Source organism: Cajanus cajan, chromosome 3, assembly GCF_000230855.2.
Source record: "Cajanus cajan strain Asha chromosome 3, NIPB_CcT2T_4, whole genome shotgun sequence".
Classification (NCBI taxonomy): Eukaryota; Viridiplantae; Streptophyta; class Magnoliopsida; order Fabales; family Fabaceae; genus Cajanus; species Cajanus cajan.
This window is the reverse complement of record NC_138519.1, coordinates 79,666,360-79,686,770: the sequence shown is the minus strand read 5'-3', so window position 1 is coordinate 79,686,770 and position 20,411 is coordinate 79,666,360. Positions and strand designations below refer to the sequence as shown.

Here is a 20,411-nt window from a genome sequence, read left to right as displayed (position 1 = left end):
AGGAATATGAATATATTAATTGTTATAAATTTATTTAAAAATATATAAATTAATTTTTGAATATGAAAATAAGTTATAGTGAATAGTGAGTAAAGATAATTTAAAAAATAGTAGTTTGAAACTCAAAATAAATGAATATACTTTTGGATTACATACAGGATATATAAAAGTAATCAAATTAATAATTAACTAGATAAATTATTACAAAAGCAATTCTTAAATAAAAAAAAATGTACTGTCTCATTATACATCTTGCAATATGTGCTCTAATTACAGTAGAAATATTGAATAAATATTAATATAAATCCACGGAAAAATAGTACTACAATAAAAGAAGGGACATTAAAATATATCTTTTATCCTATAAATGTTTTCTAATGAAACACCGTTTGATACAAAAAGAGTAAAGTCTTACTCAACAACCTTCTCCTTAAATTTTCCTTGTTATCCTCAACACCTTAAATTTTCCTTGTTATCCTCAACAACAAAGGGTCTGCAACAAACACAACCCATTATATATAAGTAGCACAACATTCCCATAAAATGTTGCAAATCTCAATATTATTCATTTCACCAATTACATTCTCAAAATATTATCTTATCATCTATATGTTTATTTCACTATCCATAATAACTAATGTTATAAACACATACACACAAAATCAATTTGCAAAAGTATTTTCATAACCATAAATGTGATCTTAGATCGCTCAATTCATAAAAATTCAATAACCTAACCAAACAAATTACAACCTCAAATTCAACAAAAACAAACCTTAAAAATCTTAAAAATATCTATAACGAAATACATTTTTTTACACAATGAAATGTTTTATATTGCCTTCTTCCAACAGTTTTCACTATTTTTATCTTCTTCTTCATCTACCACTCATGGTTTCACTTACAAATAAGCAATTACCTTCCATTAACCTTTGGGGTTTAAACAATAACAACCTTTAGCTATTGAAATCGATGAAATCTCATATATATTTTTTTAACATAAGTATAAATTCAAATAATATACAATGAAATTCACATAAAAATCTAAAACAATTAAGGTAGTTTAATGAAAATTAAAAGGGGATAAATGAAGGTAATTTTGGTTTGGTCATGGTTGGAAAATATGCATATTGATTGGGAAGGTAAAAGGTGAATGAACAAAAAAGTTTGGAACTTAAAGATGCATAATGTGAGTGAGTGTTTCATTGGGAATATGAATAAATGCAAAATGTGACCTCATTTTTTTTTTCTATAACTGTGTGCTTTGTTTAAAATATGAATAGATGCAAAATGTGAATGAGTGAGTTAAATGCATATTGAAAACATTAATACATGTGGAGAATTTTAATTACATTCGATTAACAAGACAACAAATTATTCAATAAGGAGTTTGAATTTGAGCGAGAAAAAAGTTGAAGTGCTTTTTTTGATATATATATTATATATATATGGAAATAAAAGTAATGCTTTATGATTATCTTAATCTTTATATATATTTTTTAAATAAAATTATTTTATAAAATAAAAAAATATTTTAAAACAAAAAGTACAAAAAAGCTATAACTTATATTTTGAATGATTGTGATTAGATTATTGTCAACATTTAAGAATAAATGAATGAATTAATGAATGAAAAACCTTAATCTCAATGGATATTTCTTAACTTGAATGGTTTTAAGAGGAATATGAATGATTGTTCCCTAAATTGCATAGGATTAATTTTAGAGGTACCAATTAATTGTAAATTTTATAGTCAAGTATCAAATATGTATAAAAAAATTTATGGTGAATGAGATTATTTGAGAAGAAGAAGAATACTAATTTAGTTATATAATTATACATATTTATAATTATAAAAATAATTGTAAAGAGAAAGCGAAAAATACTATAGAGAATTTTTCACATTATTTATATTTAGAGTTAATCACTTATACACTGTCAGTGTAAAGTTTTTTTATACTGACAACCAATTATATCTTTTAATTGTGTCATGTCACTATTAAAAGATATAATTGATTGCAGTGTAAAAAAATTTTATACTGACAATATAGGTGATTAACTCTTATATTTATATATATTAGAGGGGTCAAGATACTTTATGCCTCTAATAATTATATACAGACAAAATATTAGAAGGTATTATGTAGTCATTTAGAGAGAATATATATATTTTTTACATCTAATAGGTATAATAGTCCATTAAAAAGTTGAGACAAAAAATAATTACATACCCCAATATCCCCTTTATAATAAAATAGGTAATAGATATAAAATAGGTATATAAATATCCTCTTTATAATAGGTATATATACATATATATATATATATATATATATATATATTAATATTAAGATAAGATTTTTAATACATTAAGAAAGAAAATACCCATTATTGTTATTTTTGTTAAAGTCCACCTAAAAGAGGACCTCCGGAAGCTTTATGGGCTGAAGCCCAAAAAGAAAGGGCAAGAAAAAAAACTACTCCGTAATACATAATCCAACGTGGCTTGGCTTCAATTGTCAATGAAAGCAACCAATAGAAAGTAAGCAATTTGAATTCACGATCCGTGTCTTGAGTCCCAAATGGCATCTTAACCGCCTATTCAAATTCAGAAAACACAGTTCCTAACACCAGGAGCCGTTCGATTTGTAACGGCCAAAAACACACGGATGGCGTTTTGTATCCGTCCGATCAATCTCTAACGCCCCCATCTGCACCCTATATATAACCCTATCATTCCTAACGATTCGAACCTTTGCATTCTTTTCTTCCAGATTCTGCAACTCAGCTTAGGAACAAGAGACCAAAGTCTTTCGAGGTTAGTGTTCCTTTGCGCTTATGTATATTAGATTCCGCTTTTTCGTTCCTTCTGGGAAATTGCTTGGTGTTGAGGTTTTCTCATAGTTCAAATTTGTCATATGTTTATTGGATTCTTTGAACGAACGTTTGGGTCTGGTTTAGGGTTCGTAACGCTATAGAATTGATTTTCTCTTCGTTTCTGCTTTCTTTCACACTGTATGTTTTTGTTTAATTGCTGTAATTTTTTTAGATTCAAATTCTGTATTCATTGTTTGAATAGCATAAATTAGGGTTTGTTTTTAGACTAGACTTCCAGTGCGTTGATTTGGTCACCTAGTTTATAATGCCATATACCGTACGATTTTCAATTAGAAGTTAGCAATTAGGTGTGGGTGTGAGGAAATTTCACGTCCTATATTTATGTATCTGTTTGGGCGATTCTGAGTGTTATCTTTGATCTCTAGTTTACAAGAATTTGGGTTCCCTTATATTTTTTGATCAATATTTTTCTGAAGTTATTGTTTGACGTTGATACAGATGGCCCGTACAAAACAAACTGCTCGTAAGTCAACTGGAGGAAAAGCTCCCAGGAAGCAGCTTGCAACCAAGGTTTGTTTTTGAATCATGATGATAATAATTAATATTGGGTTTGTAAATTGTTTGCTAATAGCTTGTTGTTTTTCCTTTTATTCTAGGCTGCGCGTAAGTCTGCACCAACAACTGGGGGTGTGAAGAAGCCACATCGTTATCGTCCTGGAACTGTTGCTCTTCGGTCAGTGTTAAAATATATCTGCTAGGAGCCATTTGGGTTGATTTTGTCTGGCTTTCCTTAAAATTATATGTATCTAATGATGAAATTGGTTATTGAAACAGTGAGATTAGGAAATACCAGAAGAGTACTGAGCTTCTTATCAGGAAGCTTCCATTCCAGAGGTTGGTTCGTGAAATTGCTCAGGATTTCAAGGTATTGTGTTGATTTTTTGGTTGCTGCTGTTATAAAAGCATGGTCTTTTTGATTAATAGACTCTAATTTGGGGTTTTGTTGTGTTTTCAGACTGACCTCCGTTTCCAGAGCCATGCTGTGCTTGCGTTGCAAGAGGCTGCCGAGGCATACCTTGTTGGGCTCTTTGAGGACACCAACTTGTGTGCCATCCATGCCAAGCGTGTGACTATTATGCCCAAGGATATCCAGCTAGCAAGGAGGATCCGTGGTGAGCGTGCTTGAGGGTTGTTTGTGAAGATGGGTGGCTGCGGATGGTGTTTTGTTACTCTTATTTCTATTTGTCGAAGCCGATAGTTTACTAGGGGAAAATAGGTGTTTACTGTTAGTCATATTAATTGTGATAGGCAAATACTGCTAAAGGTTTGTTAAGGTCTGATTTTTAGAAGTTTGGCATGTAATTGATTATTTTAAAGTTCCGGATCCTTTAAATTTTCTCGTTTTTTGGATTTGCAGCCACTTGGGAATTGTATTGGACAACTTTCTGTTGCCATCTAATCTAGTCTAAGCTTAGTGTATCGTGTTTTGTTTACTGGATTTCGGATTATCATCACAGCTGAATTCATAGTGATTGTTATTTTACCAATATTTACCTGTAAAATTTGTATCTCATACGTCACTGTTACGAGAATTGAGAAGTATATTGGATTGTGTCTTTTTAACGTATACGTCACTGTTATAATGACCAATGATTATTTTTTACATGTCTAACACATCAAAGTAAAGTTTTTTGAAACTTACAAATCTATTAAAGAGAATTAAGACATACTTTGAGTCAAAATCAATGACACAAATCCTTGAAATCATAGAGAAAGTTAGCAAAAGTTGATACAAAACAAAATTCTTGTTAACATACATTACAAATACTCGATTTGGTATTCTAAAGATTATAAGTATCATTCTTGATTAGATAATAAGTGTTAATTTAATAAAACATATTTAATGCATCAACAAACACTTTTTACCTTGAGGAACCTATAACATGATAGATGAATTAAATTTGTGAGATACACTCAAGGGGTTACAACGATTATCTTAATTTGACCTACTATATAAAAAGTTTCATGATCATGAAGAAATAAGAACTCTTTTGCAAGCAATTGCACTAAACATATTCTTTTATTATTTCTATGAAGCCCCTTATTCTTAATTTATTGGATCACCTTTTGATAGGAAGACGAAACAAATTTATTGGGTTTGAGTCTAAAGAGATTTATCTGTAAAAATAATACTTGTAGTTTGTACCTAGAGAGATTTGTTTGTAAGAAAATACTTATTGTTTGAACTTAGAGACTTTCTTGTAAAATAAATATTTGTTGTTTGAGTTTATAGAGATTTGATTGTGAAATAGTACTTGATGTTGAAGCTCGAAGAGACTTTGTGTTGAAAATATACTTAAGAAAATTGTTTAAAGAGACAATTCAAACAACACTTAAGTTTGAACTACAAATAACTTATTGAAAAAAATACTCGTAAAAATACTGTGCTCTATTTGTTGTTTTGTCTACTTTCTTCTCAACATGCTTAAATGTTTGCATTACTATTTCATGACTTTAAAAAGTGCAAGTTTTCAATTCACTTTAAACAACCCGCTTCTAATATTTTATCTTTTATCCACAATATAAAGGAAAATTTATTGTAATATATTTTTTTTATCAAAAATAATGTAATCTGAGAACAATTTATATACCAAACACAACTGTAAATTGATTATTTTTCAAAGTTTCTTTAATACTTTTTATGTTTTAAAAAATTCATTAGGAAATATACTTTGTAAAAAAAAACAGTAAAAAGGCAAACTCTTCTAAAACATATTCATTATCGAATTGACTTTTTCTTTTCGATGAGTTTATTGTCACACGTCTAAATTTTAAATATATGTTTTTTTAGAGGAGGGTTCAAATGACACTGGTGTAACTTTTTCTAAGTGTTACACCACTCAATAACTTTATATTAAATGTGAATTTTGAAAATTCAACCGTTAGATTGAAAGTTCATATCTCTTAGATCATATATATATATCAAATTTTATATTAATCTAAGATGATTTGATACTTCATTCTCATAAAATAAAATTGACGTAATATATATATTTCAAAATATACTAAAATATGAACACTTTGATTATCTTCAAGTTGTTGTTCAGTTTTAACAAAATTTGATATATATGATCTAAGAGATATGAACTTTCAATCTAACGGTTGGATTTTCAAAATTCATATTTAATATAAAGTTATTGAGTGGTGTAACACTTAATAAAAGTTACACCGATGTTATTTGAACCCTCCTCATTTTTTTAACATAAAAATTGAAATATATGTTAAATGTTTAATGAACAAATTATCATTCACTGCATTAATTTCTATTGATGAAATGTCTTTAAACATTAAATTTAAGAGAAAAATGAGTGCAAGAGAATAAAATAGAGTATGACTTTTAAACTTTGAAGAAAAAAAGTCCTTTTTACATGTCACCCTCCACGTTGTTGGATCTAAAGAATTATGACTTATTTATTTTTACATCGTAAAACACATAAATAAATAAATATTTTTTAAATATATTGGTCAGAATTCTTCACAAAATAAAAATTTTGGTCAGAAATTAAAACTGATGTCAAATGTCACGGACAAAGTTTCATATTTAAATTTTGTGAGTAAAAAAAATCTGATCATATTTATTTTATAAATTATTCATCAAAATTAATAGATATTATAAATTAATAATACAATATAATACAACATTATAAAAATCAAATAGAAATTTGATTTGGTGCTTTTTACAATAATAATCTAAAATATTTTTTGCAACATTTTTTTCTTCATGAAAACCTCCTTAGTTATGAGTTTTTCTTCTTTGTGCTCAATGAATAATAGGTAGGATATATTAATGTTTTGCACCTGTAATGAGAGAATTTTAAAATCTTATTTGAACTATTCAATTCGATAATAATTAAGATAATAAATATATGAATGGTGAAAGAAATTAAAAAAAGTTAAACATTTATATTAGTTTCGTTACATGTGGTAGGCTCAAGTTATTTTATAATCCGTATGATATAATATTTAAACCTTTTCTCATCATGATAATATTATATAAGTTATAATTATTTTTTTCTTTTTATTTAAATTTAAAATCAAGTAGTATATTAATAATTAGTAATGAAACGTCAATGTAACATTAATTAATATTTAATTACATTAAAAATATTAAATTTATATTTTTTATCAAATTATTTATTTATTAAACATAAAATACTCATGTTTATATGTTTTAATGAGAAGTTTTTGTGAGAAAGAAACTTTGAGTTCAAAAGGGTCGATGAGGAAGAGACTATACATGATATAGAAAATCAACAAAGAAAGGTGAGACAACAGAGTTGTCTATGAATTAGAATGAGATCCATTCTAAATCTTATTTATAGAAATAATAATCTCTTTCATATAAATTCCAGTAACGAAAGAGATAATTCTTTAAGAAAATGTATTTTTGAAAAATAGTAAAATTTATTACAAATTTCATTATCAAATATCAAGTATTTATGAAACTGTATTTTTTTTTCTTTACCAAAAAAAAGTATTTATGAATAATTTTTTTTCTAATAAGTGAGATTATTTGAGAAAAATAATGATAATTTGATTATATAATAATTTTTCTAACTAATAAAATTATTTGAGAAGAAAAATATCAATTTAATTAGATAATTATACCTATTTATAATTAGAAAAATAACTGAAAAAGTGAACGAAAAATATTATGTAAGAATATCTTTGTTATATATATATATTAATTAAGATAGGATATGAAAGAATTTCTTTGCAATATATATATATATATATATATATATTAATTAATTAATTAAGATAAGATAATAGAAAAAGGAAAATACTCGTTATGTTTTTTTTTAAGAAAAAAAAAAGTGCACCTAAAAGAGGACCTCCGGAAGCTTTATGGGCCTCAGCCCAAAAAGAAAGGGCAAGAAAAAAAGACTACTCCGTAATACATAATCCAACGTGGCTGCAATTGTCAGTGAAAGCAACCAATAGAAAGTAGGCAATTAGATTTCACGATCCGTGTCTTGAGTCCCAAATGGCATCGCAGCCGCCTATTCAAGTTCAGAAAACACAGTTCCTGACACCAGGAGCCGTTCGATTAATTACGGCCAAAAACACACGGATGGCATTTTATATCCGTCCGATCAATCTCCAACGCCCCCATCTTCACCCTATATATAGCCCTATCATTCCTAACAATTTGAACCTTTACATTCTTTTCTTCTAGATTCTGCAACTCAGTTTCTGAACAAGAGACCAGAGTCGTTTGAGGTTAGTGCTCCTTCGCGCTTATGTATATTATATTCCGTTTTTTTGCTCGTTCTGGAGAATTGCTCGGCGTTGTCGTTTTATCATAGTTCGAATTTGTCATAGGTTTATTGGATTTTTTGAATGAGCGTTTGAGTCTGGTTTAGGGTTTGTAAGACGATGGAATCGATTTTCTCTTTGTTTCTGCTTTCTTTCACACCGTATGTCTATGTGTAATTGCTGGGATTTTTCTCGTTTCAAATTCCGTATCCCTCGTTTTAATAGTTTAAATTAGGGTTTTTAGACTTCCATTGCGTTGATTTGGTCATCTAGTTTATAATGGCATATACGGCACGATTTTCAACTAGAAGTTAGCAATTCGATGTGGGTGTGAGGGAATTAGACGTCCTATATTTATGTATCTGTTTGGCCGATTCTGAGTGTTATCTTTGATCTCTAATTTACCAGAATTTGTGTTCTCTTACGTTTTTTTATATCAATATTTTCTGAATTGACGTTGATACAGATGGCCCGTACAAAGCAAACTGCTCGTAAGTCAACTGGAGGAAAAGCTCCCAGGAAGCAGCTTGCAACCAAGGTTTGTTTTTGAATCATGATGATTAAATAATAATTAATATTGGGTTTTTAGATTGATTTATAACAGGTTGTTTTCTCTGTTATATTTTAGGCTGCGCGTAAGTCTGCACCAACAACTGGGGGTGTGAAGAAGCCACATCGATATCGTCCCGGAACTGTTGCTCTTCGGTCAGTGTTGAAATATATCTGCTAGGAGCCATTTGGGTTGACTTTGTCTGCTTTTCTTTAACATTATATGTATCTAATGATGAAATTGGTTATTGAAACAGTGAGATTAGGAAATACCAGAAGAGTACTGAGCTTCTTATCAGGAAGCTCCCATTCCAGAGGTTGGTTCGTGAAATTGCTCAGGATTTCAAGGTATTCTCTATTTTTTTGGTTGCTGCTGTGTTAAAAGCATTGTCTTTTTGATTAATAGCCTCTAATTTGGGATTTTGCTGTTTTTTCAGACTGATCTTCGTTTCCAGAGCCATGCTGTGCTTGCGTTGCAAGAGGCTGCCGAGGCATACCTCGTTGGGCTCTTTGAGGACACCAACTTGTGTGCCATTCATGCCAAGCGTGTGACTATTATGCCCAAGGATATCCAGCTAGCAAGGAGGATCCGTGGGGAGCGTGCTTGAGGAGATGGTAGGGTTGGTGTTTGTTTAGATGTGGCTGCTCGTGATGGTGTTTTGTTATTCAGATTTCTTCTTTATTCAAAGGATAGGTTGGTAGGGAAGTAGGTGTTTTACTGGTAGTCGATCAATTGTTATATAGACAAATACTGTTAAGGGTTTGTGACTGTCTTCTCTGCAAGAAATTGTTATGTAATTGATTTTTGGAGACGTGTCTGTGAAAATGTTTTGTCTGGATGTGCAGCCACTTTGGAATTGTATTGGACAACATTAAGTTGCCATCTAATTTGGTTTAAGCTAAGCTTATTGTGCTTGTTCTGGTCCAAGTTGATGGTTTGTAATTATTGTTCACCTTGTTTCATAATAACCGGTCTTCTGTAACTTATTTGTAGAATATACGTGCATGTACAAGTATGTATAACGTGTGGGGCGTCAATGAAATCTGTCGGATATAAATCTAATATATGACATCAACCAATTTGTCTTGTTTATTGATATATGGACCTTGATTGTCGTAAATGTAAATTAAGTTTCTTCTGTAAAGAAAAAAGATGAGTGAAAAGGATCTAATGTCGAATTTAGCAGGGTTGAGAACTATATCGTTGTGTTAAACGCAGCTGAGTTACATTGAACTACTCATATAGGTAATGGGGATGATGATTCAATGAATGGATTATTATTTTCTTAATAATCAAGCAAAAATTAAGAAGTTACATGTCTTGTGGAATGACGCCGGATAGACCAAGTCAGCAAGAATAGTGTGTTTGACAATGTCACTTGTATCTTAATTATGCAGTTTTGCTTGCAATGATCACCAGCTTTTTTATCAGTTTGCTTGTTATTGATCTGCTCCCCACCGACTGTCTTTTGGTCGCTCTGGCAAATTAGGTAAGAAACGCCCAAAAGGGAAGAAGAGGGTAGATTATTCCAAGATTTTTTCGTGAGAATAGTGATCGCTTTTATAAAAAACCCAGTCTTCTATGTTTTCTTTACTAAAACTATTTTACCCTCGAATCCGATTATCTATGTACGCTTAGGCTATATAAGTGATCTTGAATTATATAATTGTCTCGAGAGTCAAAATAAACGGAGACATGTAACATATAATAAAAGAAATGATATATATATATATATATATATAAATTTTTATATATTAAATATGAACTTAATTCCTATATATTAAACAAATTTTTTTTATGAAAGCATTTTTAGGGATTTTTTTAATTAGAATATTTTTCTTTGATTTTTTTAATCTAATTTGATTTTTATTTATTATGATAATTTATCAATTAAACTTTAATATTTTTAAAATGAATTATTAATAAATAAAAATGATACTGTACATATTTATAATAAAAAAAATTATAATTTATGTTTAAAAATATCTATTTTTACAAATTTTAATATAATTTATATATTGAAATATAATATTTATTTTTATATTTTTTTTTGGTCAACATTTTTATATATAATTTCTTATAAATTTTAGTTTATATATAAATAAATATAAGAGAGATTGTTTCTGGTAAAAAGACACTGGCGTCTAGCTCATCTAATCAATGTGCGAGTGATTGATTGTGAATCTTTTAGTACTGACTGTAATTTTTATCAATAAAAATACAGTTTTTCAAACAAAGTTACTATTTATTTTGGCAAAGCTGCTAGTTCTAAGTCTGTATAGCCACGTCCAATCTATCAATAGTCTGCTTGGTATGACTGTATATTCAAGTCCTTTGTTGGGTCAAGGTCGATCTGATAGAACCACAGAGAATCCAAGGTTGTGACTTACCTCATATCACTCGTCTAAAAGACTAAAAGGCTATACAATATGACAACTGCTATATATTTCGAAAAAATGTCCTGAACCATTCAATAATTTACACTTCTCAATAATTTTAGATAAAATGTTTCTCTAATTTTAATATTCTAAAGTTTTAAACGTTCGGAGAATATTTTTTAGTAAGTTTCTGATGAAATATCATTTTTCATACGATATTTAGTAGTAAAAAGGCCTATATAAAGGTGAATTTACCGATCTTGTAAGGTTGTGACAAACGTGCACTTAATAGTTAATAATCATATAAGAGGGACATGTCTTGTACTCTCAGCCAGGTATTTCCTTCTATATATTAACAACGAATTTATATTTAAAAAACCAACGAATTAATATTTTGACTTTGCTCGTTAATAGTACACTTTCGCTTTCGCTTTATAAATATTTATGGCGAACTCTAACAATTTAAAAACTGGAATATTTCTCTACAGTAGTATTATGGATATGGTTAATGTCAACGGAGTATATAGTGCTATGTGTGCTAACCAGTTATAGTAATCCGCTAAGTACAAATCATATACAAGAACTAAGCATAAATCCTTAATTTTTTTTTCATCATATATTTCTAAAAGTGAAATATTATTTTGACACCGGTCGAAATAATGCTTACATTAACAATTGAAAATAATATTTTTTGTAAACCTAACTAATCTAGTTAATGTTTTTTGTATTTTGAAAAAAATTTAACTAGAAAATAATAAATACTGTCAAAAAAGTGTTGATATAACTCTTAATACCATATACAGGATGGTGAATGATGAAGCAGGAGGCGCTGTAGAATTTTCTTGTAACCTAGAATGGGTTGTATATATTAAATTTAGGCCAAAATATTTTGTAAGGAAAGAAAGGTTGTTCATAAGGTACACATTGATTATGGTTTATATTAATTAATCCTCTTTTACACAAGATTTAATGTCTTCTTACCGATCATCAATATATAAGTTGGATAAAAAATTATTATAAAAAATAGCCTATAACCTATATCCTTTTTTTACTAAGATATTATTTTTTCTTCTTCTTTCTAATATGTTAAACACATCATTACTTAAGATTATATTAGTTCGGTTGAGGGATGAAATTTATTAAGAAAATTATGAAAAATTATTTTCATTTTTTAAGGTTAAAAAGCATTGATTGGTTTAGCGTAGATTACGTCTTATGTCGGCTGAATGACTATATCCAAAAATTTCAAAGTTTTCTCTTATCTTCATTTACCACATAACTAACATATTATTTTATGATCCAACGTTGACATCAGTTTCAGAGGAAACTCCGTCAACTTCGGACATTTCTAACTAAATTCTTTTGTATGCTCTTATCTTGCGACTTTTTCGTGTTGTTTTCTCCATAATCTTATAATAGAAGTTTCTTAAATGTAAAGTTATCTAGGGTCAAACATTCATCTTTGTTATTCTACATGCCTAATTTCCATTCACCTCATTTCCTCGCATTGCTCTTAAAGGATATTTTGCAGTTCTTCAATCATTACCTCAAACTTTGTTTCATGCACTAAATTCAGTTTGGAATAACTAAATTTGGAACAACATCCCTGCCCGTTCTTTGATTGTAATCGTCAATACTTACCTATTTCTTTTCTTGTTAATTTGTTTGTGATTGTAATCATGATGAGGGTTAAAAAATATACTCTTTCAATCTACAAATTACCATGCTTATTGATATTTGTTCTAAATATGGTCGTTGTTTTTGGAAGGTATAGCTTGTGAAAATTAAATTGGAAAGGTTTGGAAGATGCAACAACAACTTTACGTGGAACAATATGAAAAGAAATTGAATCTGATGGCAGAGCAAGTGAGAAAAGCTGATGAAGAGAGAAGTCGAGCCTTCAATGAGCTGACACAAATGAGAAAGGTTGCTAAGGAGACTAATGTCAGGGTTGATGAAGCGTTATCCATTAAGAGAACAATTTCAGATCCACATGTAATAAAACAACACATGGGTATTAAAGACAACAACATTGAACCATCAAAACAACGATTGTCAGCAAAAGATGCTTTGTTGGACAACATGAGGAACGAGATGGATTATCTTAGATCATCTGAAGCTAATGTAATGGCCATATTGTCTGATTATAGAAGGAAAATTCAAAAGTTGGAGGCTGAACTAGACAAGCGAAAAGAATCAGAAGCAAATTTGTTTGACACATTGGTAATGCAAACAAAACAGTTAGAGCAAAATAAGATTTTGCTTGAAGAATCAAAGCTTGAAATCACTTCTCTAGAAGAAAAACTAAAGCCTCTTCAAGTGAGTGCCACCCAAACCATCAAAACTCCTGGTGAGTATGTATGGGTCTCAAATTAATAATAAAATTATCACTAGGCGTTTTGGCGTTTTTATAGTCCTGCTATTGGTGATGAAAAATGAATTTTCGTCGCTAATTAACTTTAATGACCCTAAGATAGGTGATGAAAAAAATAAATTTTGTCATTAAACTTGATATCTAATTCTTTGATTTTTTGTAGTGATGGACCATAGCTTTTCTAGAAAAAAAAGTGTAAAGGGCTTGGAAATTGAAGCCGAGCTAGAAGATGAGTTGTTCAATGATGAAGGACGACCCAAGAAGGCCAAAACCACGCTTGAAGAGATAAATATACTTAAAAATGAATTGAAGTTAGCAATGGAAGCAGAGGAAAATAGCAAGAAGGCCATGGATGATTTGGCATTTGCACTCAAAGAAGTGGCAACAGAAGCCAACCAGGTAAAGGCAAAACTAACCCTGAGCCAAGTGGAACTAGAACACACCAAAGGGGATGCAGAGCGTTGGAGGACAATGTTAGGAAGCACAGAAGAAAAGTACAAGGTACTTCTAGAAGCAACTAGGAAAGAAGCTGATAGATACAAAAATACAGCTGAGAGATTGAGATTAGAGGCTGAAGAGTCCCTTTTGGCATGGAATGGGAAGGAAACTGAGCTTGTAAATTGCATTAGAAGAGCTGAAGAGGAAAGGTTACGTTCACAAAAAGAAACCACTAGAGTTATTGAGATGCTAAATGAAGCGGAAAACAAGATAAGAGTTTCCAAGGATGAAAATCAAAAGTTACGTGATATACTAAAACAAGCCTTGAATGAAGCTAATGTCGCAAAAGAGGCTGCGGAAATTGCAAAGGCTGAAAATGCTCGACTACAAGATGGTCTTAACCTACTTGTCCACGAGAATGAGATGCTGAAAATCCATGAAGCTGCGTCATTTGAGAATATTAGAGAGTTGAAACGTATGCTATCAGAATCATCCATGAAGGAGTTCAAACACGAAGATGTTGAGAAGCCAAAAGAAGGTGGCAAGGAGGATAAGGAATCAGGGAGAAAAGCAAAGGCACATCATCCCTCAATGGATCATAGGGAGCATAAAGAATCTAAGAGTTTGAACAAAACTTTTAGTCTTAATTTGAAGGATATGATAACACCCCACAAGCAACAACACAACAACAAGGTGGGGAACGAAGAGACCAACAAGGATACAGATGATGACACATTAAGAGGTTCAATATTTGATGAAGTGGATTCATCGGATTCAGAATTACGTCACGATGGAGAAATGGGAATCCCTGATGATTTTGACCATCTAGATGAATCACATTTTGATGATCCCGAGGGTGACAGAAACTCAAGGAAACGAAGAGCTTTGCTAAGAAGATTTGGGGACCTTATTCGAAGAAAAGGTTACCATAATCACCGAAAGGAACCATCCAATGAGGAACATTTACAAACGTGACACCATAACTTTGTGAGAATTGATTCATATGTTAATTAGACTTTGTGTTTATAATTTTATTTTTGTTTCTTTTTTGCTTTGGAGTTATTTAGATAATTTCTGAAGTTTTACAAAGGTCTATTCAAGACCCATAATTTTGTTGGTCACTTTTGTGTTTTTGTCTATTCTAGTGTGCTAAAAGTGACGTATAGTATAATTTCCATCTAAGAGACTTATGTAAAATATGATATAGACTAACTAAGGGTACATAACATGATACCAGGAATCAGGATACACAAGGTTGATACAAGTATTTATGCCTTCTATCACTTACAAGATATAAAAGTAGCAACATCTTGAAATATTGATTAATGATGCAATTCAACAATAACTTAGTCTAATATATATATAGAAAAATGCTTAAGTTTAACCTCTTTTTTTTTCCCTTTAAATCCTCTAAAATTTCGATGTTGTTTAAATAGTTAATGAAAGGAATTTGTTTTTTCAAATAGTTTAGATAAAAAAAATAAAAGCAATTAAAATCATTTCCACATGTAAGAACTCCTTTAGAGTTATTTTGATACTTAAAAGTCTATTAAAAATACCGTGAATAGTAATTTATATATTAAATTATAATTTTGATCTCTTTATTTTGGATAATCTACAACTTTTGTCATTCAATTTTAATATAGAGACATTTAGTCAATTTGTCATTATTTAAGTAACGTGATTTTAGTAACATAATATGCAAGAATAAGAATTAAAAAATAACATACAAAAGATATTTATTTGTATTAATTTTAAAAAGTTATTGATATTTATTTTTATTGATATATCTTATTTTCATGACTAATTTTTTAATTTTTTAATTTCTAAATATTATATTACTAAATATTATATCATTTAAATATAAATGAATATTAAAATTTAACGATTAATACATTTTAATTTTTTTGAAAAAACAAAACTTCATATTTTTACAATTAGGAAACTAAATGTCTCTATATTAAAATAAAGAGATCAAAATTACATACTAACAAAAATAGAGACACAAAAATATAATTCAATATAATTTATGGAAAAAGGGAGACTATAAATATTATCTGAAATTGTTTGGAGAAATACTTTTGAAGATTTAGTTTTTGACCGATCGAGTCAATAGAGTTGTGTGAATGTAGTTTTTTTTTTTTTTGGTTAAGATAAGGGGTGAAAACCATGATCAATTAAAAATCACGATGATATACAGTTTGACCAATATCAGCTCTAACAATGAAAGCAAAAAAAGGTTTAACAACATAAAAACATCAATATTATACTCAAAGGTTAATCCAAAAATTGACTATTTTATTTGCTACTTGATTTGTTTCATGAAACACATGGAGTGACGATAATCCTCCTCCCGTCAAGTTAAAAGAAGAGATGCTTTGCACCAGTCTATAAAAGGGGTGATACGAAGCACATCTCCTTATTCAGTATAATTTATGAAAAAAGAGAGATTATAAATATTATCCGAAATTGTTTAGAGAAATATGAAAGATTTAATTTTTGACCGAGTCAATAGAATTGTGTGAGTGTAGTTAATATCACTTAAAAGGATAAGGGTTTAATTGTTGTTAGAAATAAAAATATGTGATTATGAAAATAAAAATAAAAATATGTTATTACATTTTTATTAATTAATTCTTACATATTAAATATGAACATCTATAAAATAATTTTATAATTTTTCTCAACAAGATTTTTTATAAATATTTTAACTTCTTATATCTAATTTGGTATTTATTCATTATAATTATTTATGAATTAAATTTTAAAATTTTAAAATAAATTATCAATAAATAAAATAATATTATTTGACAATATAAATTATTTATCCAAAATTTAAAATATAATTTATATATTTAAAAATATTTATTTATACAAATTTTAAATATGATTTATATATTTAAATATTATATTTATTTATATATAATTTATTAGAAATTTTAATTAAATATAATAATTATTTAACTTGTACATTACACTTGCTAAAATACTAATTTTTTAAATTTCACTATTTTTTTCCTTTCTTAAAACCATTTCTCATTGGTTACGAAAGTTGAATTATGATTTTTTTTCCACATTTATAATGCTATAAGATTAATGTAGTGAGTAATGTGATTAAAAAATAAACGAAAAAAAGAGGAAGTTACCGGTTTATGGTGTCGTGGAAAAGTATGAGAAACAATAAAGTAATTTGTACGCAAACTCCTTTTCTTCACAATTTCTCTGCACTTTACCAGTTTTTAAAACTCTTCAATGGATGATGTCTTTAAGTGGACACAGAAAAATGTACAAATAACAATATGAAAAAAGAAAATTGAAAGCGAATCTTGGGACCACCTTATTCTATTTTATTTTGGTTGAATAGGAACCACCGTATTATTTTCTCGAAATATTTAATAGACTCGCGAAATTTGTTTTACGTTCAGGTTTACAATGAGCTGAATTATTTCATTTATTAATACCTGTTGCTTAGGGCGGTAAGAAACTCAATTTTCTTTTAAAAAGCTTTTAAAAGTAAAATTATAAAAAGAAAACTAAATTTTAATGTTTATTTATTTATTTTTTATTAATACAATGATAAATAGTGGATGATATTCCCATGACAACCGGCTAAAGAAACAATGAAATGCTGAAAATTTTTAAAAGTCAAACTAAATATTATTAATTATTCATTTAATAGTTAGTCGAAGTTTGATAATGTCCAGTCTAATAAAAAATTTACTTGATGAACTTAGGGTCTTTGAATATGTATACCAATCAAAAATAAGATTTTATGTTCGTATGCAAGGCTAGTCTTGAGTTCTTTTGTGCTCCAAGCAAATTGAAAAAATAAATACTCTTATAATTATCTGGATACTACTTATGATTTCAGTTCCTAGACCTAAAAATGTAAAATGTACAAGTAATTAAACATACAATTGTCAAATAAAATGACTAAACATACACTATAGTCATACAAGATTATAAGTTATTCCATGAGGGCATTGTGTATTAAAAAATGGATCAATAATAGTGACATGTCGCAAAAAAGTTCAGTTAAGAGATGGAAGTCCATGACTTGATTTTAAGATTTCAATGAAGTAAGATAGACAGTGATTTTAAAAAATAGAAAGAGAACTAAATAAATTAGAGATAATGAAAGAAAAAAAGTTAAAGACAACCTTTATTTACAATTTTATATTAACACTTGTGAAAGTTTACATAGAGGGAAAAAATAGAAGAAATAAGTTAATAATACATTACATTGACCTCTATTTATGATTTTACATTAATATCTACAGAAGTCCATATCAAGAAAAAAAAAGGTAATATATTAATAATACATCACATTTTTATCTTTACATTTAATATTATTGACTTATTTTATTAAAATCATGGACAAATTTTTGTTGATTGGTGAAAAGAATAATTATTAATTAATTAATTATTTATTTTACTCTCTAATTCTTTTTATATAATTTATTTATGGGATTTTTTTATATTGTATTGACTAAATAACATTTTTTTATGGTGCCCCTCCAATAATGAGATTTTGGTGGTTGTCCAACCAGCTTATGCTCAAGACTAGCATTAATTGCATGAGGTGTTAAACTTTCAATCAAATCCTATATTATTTATGTGAATTCACGATGACTATTAAATTTACTTTATTGATATCTAAATAATTATGTTCTTTAAACATACAATAAGGAATCTACTAGAACATATCATAAATAAAAATAAAGCACTTCTTTAAACTTTAGTTACTTAAAGTGATTCTTAATATTTAATTTTCATATTTCAATGTAAAAAAAGTTAGGTTATTAATAGTATATAATATATAATTATTTTAGTCTTTTTGAAATGGTGATGATTGTAATATTAGTTTCTAAAATTAAAAAAATATTAAGTAACTTTCAAGATATCATGTAAATCTTAAGTTTAACTATAATGTCATTTTAAATTTTAATATATATATATATATATATATATATATATATATATATATATATATATATATGAGGAGAGTTCAAATGATATTGGTGTAACTTTTATTAAGTGTTACACTGCTGAATAACTTTATATTAAATTTGAATTTTGAAAATTCAACCGTTAGATTGAAAGTTTATATCTCTTAGATCATATATATCAAATTTTATATTAATCTAAGATGATTTGATACTTCATTCTCATAAAACAAAATTGACGTAATATATCTGTACCTGTCTAAGGGCACACTCCTTTTCTTCTGGGTGAAAGGGGACCGAATAAGAGCTCCAACGATATCTCCAAGGGATGGGGGAGGTACCTGCAAAGGGTACTCCGACGCTCAAGTCAGTATATGCACGAATATCTAGGGTAAAAATGAACAGTGACATACTTTGTTACGTGTGACCTATTTATAGCATCTGACATGGGCCTGAGCGTGATGGGCCCTCTCTGATATTTACCAAATTAGGTAATACGGTACTAATTAGTCGTTAGGCTTTAATCATGTACTTACCTTTCTTGATTGTGATTACTGTAATGACTTGCTTAACCCTTCGGCAAGAGGCCGAGCCGGCTAATCAATACTAGTCGGAACGGCAAATGACCGAACCGTCTAGTCCGTATACGGCAGCCTATATACTTCCGGTATGTTCTATGTCGGAACGGTACCTGACCGAGCCGACTCGATATTGCATTAACCAGACTGATGTCGGTTCTCGGCCTCATGCCGAGCCGACGTTGATGGTGATGCTTGTACGTGGCTATGCATGGGTGTCTGACGAAATGGCACGTGTTGGCCCACGTGACCGATACGGTCTCTCCGGTACACAAGCCCCCCAGCCTTTGAGGAGCGAAGCGACGCGAAAGGTTAATGAAATAAAAAGAGGATTGTAACCGTTGGGTATGAAGGGTTGTAACCGTTGGGTATGAAGGGTTGTAACCGTTGGGTATTTGATGGCGTATGCAAGAAGTTATGGTGGGAAGCGAAGGGATATAACCGTTGGTCATTAATGACGCATGCAAAGTTGCGGCGGGAGGCGAAGGGTTGTGTCCGTTGGGCATTAATGACGCATGCGAAGAGTCGCGTATCCTGAACCGTTGGATCTAGATGATCCAACGGTATGCACGAGGGGGTGTCGTTTCAGGTGCTCATTAGAGATGCCTATAAATAAGGGTAGGGAGGTGATGGTTCTTTCGTGCGAATTCATTAGCTGCTCCGAGCCGAAGTTGTTTGGAAGCGTTTTGAGTATTATCAACGATAGGTAAAGCTCAACCATCAGGTACGTAATGGCTAATTTGGGTGTTGTTAACATTGACTCTTCTGGGGACGAAGGGGAATCTAGGTTAAGGGCGACGCCGAACCGGGATGCACCATCGGCTTCGGCATCTAATGGGGACAATTTCGTGGAGTCGGCTTCTGGGTCCGGTCATTCTCAAAGTGGGAGTGATTCGGCATCAGCTGTAGGTTCCGATGAGCAACCTAGTCGGGGTGGAGAATCATCAAGAGTGTTCCCTCCGATATCAACTCCAGGATATTCATGGGTGC

General features: G+C 29.7%; 3 protein-coding genes across 4 annotated transcripts; all 3 read left to right on the top strand.

Annotated features, from left to right (window-relative positions):
* Positions 1 to 2,667: 2,667 nt before the first annotated feature.
* On the top strand, positions 2,668 to 4,317 carry LOC109795194 (histone H3.3). Its single transcript, XM_020354634.3, has 5 exons — positions 2,668 to 2,818; positions 3,337 to 3,408; positions 3,495 to 3,571; positions 3,673 to 3,763; positions 3,854 to 4,317. Exons 2-5 carry the CDS (start codon positions 3,337 to 3,339, stop codon positions 4,022 to 4,024), a joined length of 411 nt encoding a protein of 136 aa, XP_020210223.1. The 5' UTR covers positions 2,668 to 2,818; the 3' UTR covers positions 4,025 to 4,317.
* A 3,655-nt stretch (positions 4,318 to 7,972) lies between these two features.
* Positions 7,973 to 9,634, top strand: LOC109795204 (histone H3.3). Its single transcript, XM_020354646.3, has 5 exons — positions 7,973 to 8,121; positions 8,624 to 8,695; positions 8,786 to 8,862; positions 8,964 to 9,054; positions 9,144 to 9,634. Exons 2-5 carry the CDS (start codon positions 8,624 to 8,626, stop codon positions 9,312 to 9,314), a joined length of 411 nt encoding a protein of 136 aa, XP_020210235.1. The 5' UTR covers positions 7,973 to 8,121; the 3' UTR covers positions 9,315 to 9,634.
* A 2,228-nt stretch (positions 9,635 to 11,862) lies between these two features.
* LOC109819063 (uncharacterized) lies at positions 11,863 to 15,036 on the top strand. 2 transcript variants are annotated; one of them, XM_029272927.2, is made up of 3 exons: positions 11,863 to 12,708; positions 12,860 to 13,435; positions 13,623 to 15,036. In XM_029272927.2, exons 2-3 carry the CDS (start codon positions 12,892 to 12,894, stop codon positions 14,870 to 14,872), a joined length of 1,794 nt encoding a protein of 597 aa, XP_029128760.1. In that variant the 5' UTR covers positions 11,863 to 12,708; positions 12,860 to 12,891; the 3' UTR covers positions 14,873 to 15,036. The 2 variants fall into 2 exon arrangements, with proteins under 2 accessions (XP_029128760.1, XP_029128544.1); XM_029272711.2 differs by having other exon boundaries at positions 11,864 to 12,708; positions 12,854 to 13,435.
* Positions 15,037 to 20,411: the final 5,375 nt, after the last annotated feature.